Below are 9,807 nucleotides of genomic sequence, written 5' to 3'. Positions count from 1 at the left end.
CTGAATTCCTCACTCCAGTAAATCAAGAGTTATAAAAGATCATTCTTATTGTTTGGAGCCATGCATTTTGGAGTCATTTGTATTACAGCAATACATAACAGACACACTGCATTTGGGGAAGCCTCTGGGACCTTGACCTTGAACTCACATGTGCATTTCTTTTCCTATCAAAGTTGCAGACTGTTTCATAAGAAAACTTACATCAAGTGCTCTCTGACAGTTTTTTACTTGCCACTATTTGTCAAAAAAAAAAAAATATCAAACTTTGTTTTGCCTTCCTTAGGGAGAAAGGGAGAGAGAAAGATAAGAAGGAAGGAGGGGAGGATCTCCATCATGAAAATGGTGGCCAGGGCAATACCATTCCTGGGTGGAGCACGGTGGATAGCACTAGTGACAGCTATGCCCCTGGCATATGCACTGCAGGATCCTGATTGCCTGTACAGGCCCTTCTGTGTTCCATCAGGGTGGGCATTATAGCCCTAAAGATTGGCAAGATGTCTGCTCCCACTATTCTCCCTGTGTAAAGAAGGCTGGCTCTGACCCCAAGAAATAACAGCTGGGTTGTGTTAAGAAATTTTTATTGTTTCCTTTGGATTTGTGATGAAAGCACATAAAATTACAAGTGGAAGAAACATCATGCCACAAAATTGCATAGAATTATTACAAAAATGTGAATTATGCATTTTAAATAATTGAAGATAGAAGAACCAAAATATGTACATTTTAAGAGCTTCAAATACTTTGTCCTATCTCTTTTTTTTTCTTCTTAAAAGGCAAAAGTCACAAAGTCCAATCTGTCACGAACAATATTAATACAGTGCACAAGCGCGACATTAAATTCAAAGGAATGCAAGCAGTGGCCCTTTCTTTGAGAATTATTTAATGATTGCTTATCTATTAGAGGAGCATCGATTCAATGTATGGTGGTATTGAAATGTTGAAATGTTAAAAACCAAAACACATGGCATGTCATTAGAACTTTGAAAATTGGTTTACACGGCCAAAACCACACCATTCTCAGTAGTGTAAAGGTGTCAGGGACACAATCTAATTTAATACACGACTCTACTTTCTATTATAGGAAAAACCACAGTACAGAGTTTCACACATTCAACAAAGAACAAGGCAAATACATAAAGGCACAAAAACTGCACATCATATAGACCCTTTTCTTTATCTTTTTTTTGTCTATTTTCAAGTAATATTAATATTATTAAATGATAATATCACTGTAGTAGTTTCAATGATGCAAGACACACAGTGTTACACACTACCCACAACTGCAAAAAGTGTCATTGTACAGATATAAAAATGTGATTACAGTTAATGGCCAAATACAAACGTATTGTAAAATGACTAGAATCACTAAGATAATGAAATCCAGCTACCAAAACAGTTTTGTGTAAGTCAAGGTTATTCAACCTTAGCCTATGTCTGGACTAAAATGTGACACAGTATCCTGCAATGATTACCATTGTGTTTGGTTATGAAAGCTATTATCGGTTCATTCTTCTGCAATTTTAGACAGTCTATAATTTTATTTATAAAAAAGCAGCATTCAATTTTGACCATCCTTGCCTCTTTATGCCTTCCTTTCAAAGTGCAAAGGTAGAATGATTTACGAAAGATTTTTCTTTCAGTGAAAGTTAAGTTTTATTAAGTATCTAATTAACACTCTAAATCCTTCAGATCAAAATACAATCGTCTCCAAAGGGGATGTGATGTTCCCCCTCGTGTCTCACTAGATGTGTTTTCTTAATCAAACGGTCTTTCCTCATATCTGAAGTAAGCCTTCATTTTGATTAAAACTTAATTATGATCCCTAGTTATTGCTTAAAGTTAAATAAAATAATTTCCATAAAAATATTAAAATTTTGAAACACAACTTTCAGGACACAACTGGTTTTTGCATTGTAAAATGTTTTTCTAAGCCACAACCAGAGAGGTTTATTTTAAAATAAAGAAAGCTGTGAATGTTTTGCTTCTGGGCTTTATCTGCAATTTCTTTGTATCACTCTCTAAATTATATTTTGAAATATAATTACTCTTTCTTTCAACAATGGCTTTGATCAGTTTTACCATGATATAATTTGTTTCTCTAATGCCACTTAAAATAGGAACTTAAAAGACACAGTTAAGTGAATTAAATGTACATACTAAATACATAATGAAAAGTTTTTATGTTAGAATAAGATTGAAATCAATTAAACATTATGGAAGATACAAATAAATTTCCAAATAAGTGTCCAATACACTTTTGTATATTCTGACCATTAAAATAAGCTGAAAATCTGATACTTAAATTCAATTTTTGATCCTGCAAAATATTTACCAAATTCTTAAGTTCTAAATCTTCCTCAACTTACACCAACAACTCCATCAATTGTTTCTTAGCATGCCCATATAATTTAATATCCATGCAATCTAAATGTTTGACCCTTTTCTTCTCTAACCATTTATCCCTGAAATTGGTTTTAAGTCTTGTGGAAGAGATTTGGGTTATTGCCAATTAATAAAGACACATCTATACTCAACACATACATGTGTGGCTGAGTGCATACACAAAAACATGGAATATATATATATGTATATAAATATATACATATATATATAATTATACATGGGTCTGTGTATTCTTTTGATAAATAGTTAATCTTCCTCTCTCTATTAAAAATAAATGAACCATAAAAAATATCAGACAGCAAAATAACCACTGGAACCTGTTTATTCTAGTTGAATTTCTGCTTAACACATATCAGCTCAACTCTTTTTGTTTAACAGAATAGACCTGTTGTAGCTATTTGATCATTCATTTCAGGCCAACAGCCAATGAATATCCAGACTTCGAGTGCAAATAGTCAATTCAGATAACACACTGCCTGAAAATGTGCAGCCAACTTGCTCATGCAGCCAAATGTACAATCCATATTGCTAAGTCTTGGGATGGCTTCACTGGGTAAGGATACAATCAAGTGATTTTGTTTTGCAAAAAAGAAAACCAGCTTATTTGAATCACTATGGTATCTAATAAAACCATGTCAGCAACAGATACTGATGCCTTTACGATAAATAAATTAGCAAACTGCAAGCCACCCGTGCTTGCAAAGCAAAGGATGAAACCATTTAAATGCATATGAACTTGAAGACATTGAGTTGAGGGGCAGCTAGGAAAAAAAATGCTCAAAGTCAGATGATCAATAGTGTTAAATAGTGCTATGCATTTCTCAATCTATTTCTATTACTTTGAAATACTTTACACTGGAGTTTCAAATAAAAACAGGAGCTCGAAGTTTCTTCAAAGAAGATACTTTCTGTCATTTAATGTTCCATAGAGCCTGGGAGTTGCCTGCTTTGAATTTACTATTAGAAAGAAAACAAAATCCCACATACATGCATTCTTCACTGCAGTATTTTCTGCATGACACCTGGAGCCTGGCCATGAAACCTCTGTATGGATCCTTCTGGAACTCTCCATTTGGTGTTGAATTTAGGCTAAGGGATGCTTCTCAGGAAGATGGTCCTGGGCAGTGATCTTTAGAAGAGAGAGTTCAATGGAGCTTGAGTGGCCTAGCAGGAGCAATCACAGAGGAGTATCAAACTCTTTTCCTGGGTTCTCTCCTTCCACCTCCTCACTGGAGGGAGGCTTGTGGTTCACTTTTCCAGGGTCAGAGGCCAAGGAGGGAGGGGCAGAACTGTGATTGCTGTCTTCACTGATCTTCCCTTTCATGGCTTCCTGCACAAATTCCAAAATCTCCAGGGGCAATCTTTTGAACTTGTCTTGGTATTCTTGCTCCAACTCCATCTGTAGCTAGGAGACATCAAGAGAGGAGAACGATTTAAGATCATTTAGATTTCTATGCCCACCCACGTAGAAACTCTTTGAAAGAGATATATGAAGGATAGGGAGAAGAATAAATTAATTTAAAATGTCATTCACTGGTCACTTATAGAGATGATTAAAAACAGAGTTTATCTGGACATACCATTTGTCTGTAGCTGAAAGTCAAGTTTGATGGGGCTAAAAAATTTGGACTAGGATAAATAAGTACATCTATAAACACACACATATGCATGTTTGAAAAAACTTTATAGAAGTCATAAACAATGATCTAAAGTTATTACACTTAGAGGTTGAAAGCCATTGATAGCTGAGACAATCAAAGTCAACCATGAATTGAGCTGGGGAGCTCAGAAGCAACTGGGGTAGACAGAGTGACAGAGGGGCTTTCATAGGCTGCTGCTTCAGCCAGAGGCTGAGAAGGCATTGCTAGATGCTTTTGTTTTGTTTTGTTTTATTCATTTACTTTTTGAGTGCTAGAGATTAAACCTAGGGCTTCACACAGGCTAAGCATACACTCTGTCACTTGCCCCATGGGTCCTTTTAAAAGGAAAAGTCTGAGAGTCTGTAGCTTAGCATGCATGGAAACCTGGGTTTGATTCCCCAGCATCTCTCTCTCTCTCTCTAACACACACACACACACACACACAAATAAAAAAAATGAAAGGAAAAGAAAAGGTGCATTTTACAAAGTGAACCCACTCCTGTAACCAACATTTACTTTTATTTGGATATTTTTTCCATTTATTATTGTGATTCCCTTCTCATTTTAGTTTTTGCTTTTGAACTTATTCATTTTATGCCCTGGAGAATTCTCAGACTTTTGAATGTCAGGGAAATCTTTCGGCACACACAGATTTGCATGCCAGTCCTCCTCGTAAAATAGTTGTAAAGCTGGTGCTCCTGAGGAGAAGTGGGGCAAGGATGGCTACTGGGAAGTTCTGCTGTCTGAACCCAAATGAAAACCCCAAATTTGAAACACAATTTGCTCTGTGGGCTGAATGATATGCAGGGAGCTTAATCTCAGAACATGTGAGACCACATGGTTTTTCTCCCCTCTCATTAGTTTTGAGGCAACTTTTCTTAAGAGGTGTCCTTAGTATCTTTAAGTAATTTCTCTCCATGCCTCTCAACAACAACATGCAACATGATCTCCCTGCAACATGATCTGAGTGCACCTTAAAGGTGTACCTGTGGGATCTTGGCCTTGATTCTGATTCAGGAGGCGTTGGGTGGAGCCTGAGGCCATGAATTTCTTGGCAGCTCTGGGTGATGGCTGATGCAGGTGATCTATTTAGGCTACTCTGATTATCTCCCTGTCTGAGTTCTACTTGAGGACCCCAATTATACTTTTTGTCTTGATCCTGGCTGTATATCTTCCACTGTCAGCTTTCAGTTTAGTCTCTGGGACTTGCCCTGACCTCTGGAATGTCCAGAGTGAAGCCAGTCTTCAGCACATCTGCCCCTCTAGGTCTGGACTTCCCTTTGGACAGTGTCAGTTGCTGAACAATATCCTCTAATTCAACTCCTTTCACTCTTGCTTCTTCTATTCCAGAGAAATTTTGCTAAGTCTGATTTTTAGTCTATTAAATAATCTCTGTAATTCTAAAATGGTCAAATTTCTGAAATCCAGTCATTTCTGATAAATTTGTGGCAAAATCATTGGCATTATTTATTTTCCTTCATGTACTATTCATGCTCATCCATCTGTCCCCTTCATTCTTCCCTCCCTTCTTTCTGTTATGAGGACTTCAACCTAGGTTGATTTACCACTGAGCTACATCCCTGGTCATTTTCATTTTGGGGCAGGGTCTCCATAAGTTGCTGAAGCTGGCCTTAAACTTGCAATCTTCCTGCCTTGGCCTCCCAAATTGCTGGGATTATAGGCATGAGCCACCTTGATGATATCGATGCACTTAATTGCAAACAAATTAATTAGTTTGGAGGCTTCTCTGGAGCTTGGTGCTCGGTGGTACAAGCATCATGTTATCTCTCTAAAAATCAGAAAATCTCTGAATTCTAAAAGACAACAGGCCCCAAGAATCGCAAATAATAGATACTGGATTGTCGCATCACACGACTAAACCGATCAGGGTCACTCCAAGTGAATTTGGAAACTAAATAAAGACACAGACACAGAAAGTACCTTTCCTTTGGGTTCAGTGACCGCTCCTCAGCCACTGATCCCACAAGGAGGGCAAGGAAGGCAAGAAAGAGTGCAAGGAGCATGTGCTGAACCCTTTTATTGGGGAGAAGCCATTCAAATGAGGCAAGGGGTCTGGTTTTAGAGGGTTGAGTCTAACCCCATGTGTCTTGTTGTCGGCAGGTTGACTGACATTTAGGAAGGCCATGCCCATCTCATGTGCTGTGTGGGGATCATAGGCAGAGTGAGGGAAAAGACGCTTATGTTGCTGACCAAACAGAGGGGTAACACCCGTTCAGTCCACCCTTTGCGCTCAATGCTCATAGTTCAAACACACACAGCCCATGGCTGGCTTACCACATCTCTACACTCTCATTGCTTAAAACTAAGGGGTCCTTGATTGCCATGTGGCAGTTCTAGACACTGGATCATGTTCAAATTATTTTTTTCACCACATTGAAAGTCTGATAAAGTTATAATTTATTCACAATTGAGTCAATGATTTAAATTGTTAAAGATTATTATTATAATTAAATTATCAAAATTAAGTCTTTATTAGAATTTAATGACTAAAAATATTTAAAAGTGATACTTTGGTATTTTTTTCCCCATGTTTTAGTGTTCTTTCTTTAATGTTTTAAAAAGAAAGAGCACTTATCAAGCACCATGGGGTCATGTTCTCCAATGACTGTTAAGGGTTGTGGCTCAGTGGTAGAGCGCTTGCCTTGCACGTGTGAGGCCCTGGGTTTGATCCTCAGCACCACATATAAATAAATAAATAAAATAAAGGTATTGTGTCCATCTACAACTAAATATTATTTTAAAAAAGTGTCTGATAAGAATGTCTTAGCCTGAGTGTTGAAAGCAAATTATTCTCTTCAAATATAAAATGCAGAGTATTTATGAATATATTGTGCTGATCTATGGCCCAAGGATGCACTAGGATGCCCACAGCTCTGATGGAACAAAAGCACCATGAACACAGTCCCACCCTCTGTGTCCTGCAAGCAAATCACTGGAGGCTCAAAGACAAGAACATAATTACCAGTTCTCTCCCCTGTCCCAACAATTTGGAAGGAAGGGGGACTTTGACAATGTCTCCCTCTTTAGCATGAGTGAGGTCTCAGTCTGGTTTGACAGCTTCCATTTACTACCATTCCAGTCTTATCAATTTGCTTCAATTTCAGTTCAGCCTTACATGCAATTAGTTTCATTTCCAAGGCAGGCAGGGAAACGGAGAACTGTAAAGGACTCTGTTTTCAGAACACAGCAGATAACTATTTCCATTGAGTTTGGACCAGGGAACTTTTAAACATTGACATATTTATTTGACAGAGCAGGCAATTTTTCTAGGTTAACGGTTGTTGGTGAACATGACCCCATGGTGCTTGATAAGTGCTGTTTCTTTTTAAAACATTAAAAAAAGAACACTAAAACATGGGGAAAAATACCAAATTATCACTTTTAAATATTTTTAGTAATTAAATTCTACTAAAGACTTAATTTTGGTAATTTAATTATAATAATGATCTTTAACAATTTAAATCATTGACTCAATTGTGGCTAAATTATAACTTTATCAGACTTTTCCTTTTATCATGAGGCAGTAATAGATTTCATTGTATTCTAAACTAGGTCACTGCTTCATAGTTTATTTGAAACACTCTTTTTAAAAAGACATTCAGTTATTAAGTTAATTTCAAAACTGTATTTACTATTGGATGCTAAGTTAGAAGTCTTGATTTTTTTTTGCTTCTTGTAAATGAAATAATTGTTCATTTTGAGAAAATATGAAAATTATGCAGAGCAATATCTGTCTCCATTCTAAAAAAGCCCTATCTATCAATAGTCTAGAGCTTTTCCAGCCCAAGTGTTGCAATTTGTGTTTGCTAGGATCAGGAAAGTCGTGAAAGTGAGAGAAACAGAAGGCATAACAGAGAAGGAGTGGTAGAGTCAGGGGTCCTAGAGAAGACACACCCTATCTGACACAGGTATCAAAATACCCAGTTCTAGCTGATACTTGTCAGAGTCTTGTTTTACAAGTCAGAAATTCAAATCTTCATGTAAAATCAACTCATGTATTTATTGTTGATTATCAACTGAAATTACACTTTGAACCCAAAGATGTTTTCTCGGCATTTATTTATTTATTTATTGTGCAGTACTTAGGCTCAAACCCAGGCCTTGATCATACCAAGCAAGTAAGTACATCACCACTGAGTGACAACCCCAGACTCTCCAAAGATATTTGCAAACATTGAACAATAATCTCATATTATTTATATGAAGAAAAATATACATAGCTTTTGATCTAGAAACTTCACTTTTGGGAATCTAGTTTATGGAAAATAAAGGTACCAAGACATAAGGTTGGAGGTACTAGGATACTTAATTCAGAATTTCTCTAGGAAAAACAAAACAAAATCAAACATAACAATAAAAAAACCCAGAACAACACTTGAAAATAATTTTCACTTACTATCTATCGCTATATTTTTTGTTACATCTTTTGAAATGTTTTAGACCTCATGACATTTCACCCACAAATACTGTAGCACACATGTTAAAATAAAGATATTTTATGACATGAAAATATCATATCACTTAAAGAGAATTCATAATAGTTACTTAATATTATCTAAGACTCACTCTTGTTCAAAATTTCCCTTCCAAATTATCCCTTCCAAATCTCTTCCAGCTCATCTTTTTAGATCAAAACCCAAAATCAGTGTATTACATTTAGTTATTATGTCAGTCTAATTTTTCCCATGTGAACCCATGAAATACTTACTGCTTTAGGTTTCTTATGACTTGGATTTTAGTAAAAGGTTTGTCAATTTTCTTATAATATAGCACCCTTATTCTGAATTTTTCTGATTATTTGTTTGTGCTGTTGCTCCTTGAAACTTTTATTTCCTGTAAATTAGAAGTTAAGGCTATAAGCTTGATTAGATGGAGGTTAAACATTTGTTCTGGCAAGAATATTCAATAGACATTATTTTACATCTCATATTACAAAGTGTTGGTGGGTGTAGAGTTTCAGAGATGCTGTCTGATCATTTAGATAAAGTGATAAATACAATATTTTGATTTTGATTGAGACATGGTTTTGCCTTTACAATTGGCAGTTATTCTATGGGGTCAAACTCTGGATCCATGTAAAATTTCCTTCATACCCTCAAATGGAACTGAGGATTCTTGGCTATCTCACTGGGCATAAATGTTAATTTTCTAATTATTTCATATATAACTGGCATTCTTCTGCAAAGAAGAGCTTTCCTTCATTTATGCAGATGAAATTAAATTCTCTCTTAAAAGATTGGGTAAATTTTACTTCCTTTCCTGTAATTACACATTTTTCTAAGGAAGGAGTTAAGAAAATAATCATTTCAAAAAATGACAAATGAGTGTTCTTTTCCTTCTCTTTCTTGAAAATAATGAGAGACAATAATTTTTTTATTTATTCCTTGGTTTTAAATCAGTAGCAGCCATGATTCTTTTGGATGTTCAAATTGTCTTGAGTTGGATCAATGGGAGCCCATTCAGGTAGCTCCCAGGTCCTTTTGAAAGCCCCTAGTGGGTTTCCTTGCTTGTTTGATACAATACAATATCCTAGACACTCCTATATTTCCTTTGCTCCAGTCCTGAAATCATCTGCTTTTCCATGGAGCTTGGTTCCTTATGAAGAAGTCATTAATAAACCAAGCCCTGGATCCTAACAGTGATCATTGCTCCCAGCGCATCTCAGTAGACTGTTAGGAAATATGCTTTGAAAAGTTCTCATTACATACTAGTATTTCAAACTTAAATGTAATATTATATTTTT

The 9,807-nt window shown here is 36.1% G+C and overlaps 1 protein-coding gene across 1 annotated transcript in view; it reads right to left on the bottom strand.

The window, feature by feature from the left end:
- Positions 1 to 561: 561 nt before the first annotated feature.
- The window catches only part of Plcb1 (phospholipase C beta 1), a 727,531-nt gene continuing 718,285 nt past the window's right edge, over positions 562 to 9,807 (bottom strand). Inside the window, exon 33 of the mRNA XM_048811856.1 lies at positions 562 to 3,808. Within this exon, the coding sequence (XP_048667813.1) occupies positions 3,581 to 3,808 (228 nt within the window). The 3' untranslated portion in view covers positions 562 to 3,580. The remainder of the gene's footprint in view (positions 3,809 to 9,807) is intronic.

Source organism: Marmota marmota, unplaced genomic scaffold (genome assembly GCF_001458135.2).
Source record: "Marmota marmota marmota unplaced genomic scaffold, marMar, whole genome shotgun sequence".
NCBI classification, from domain to species: domain Eukaryota; kingdom Metazoa; phylum Chordata; class Mammalia; order Rodentia; family Sciuridae; genus Marmota; species Marmota marmota.
The sequence above is the reverse complement of the archived record's forward strand: the minus strand, read 5'-3'. Positions and strand labels throughout refer to the sequence as shown.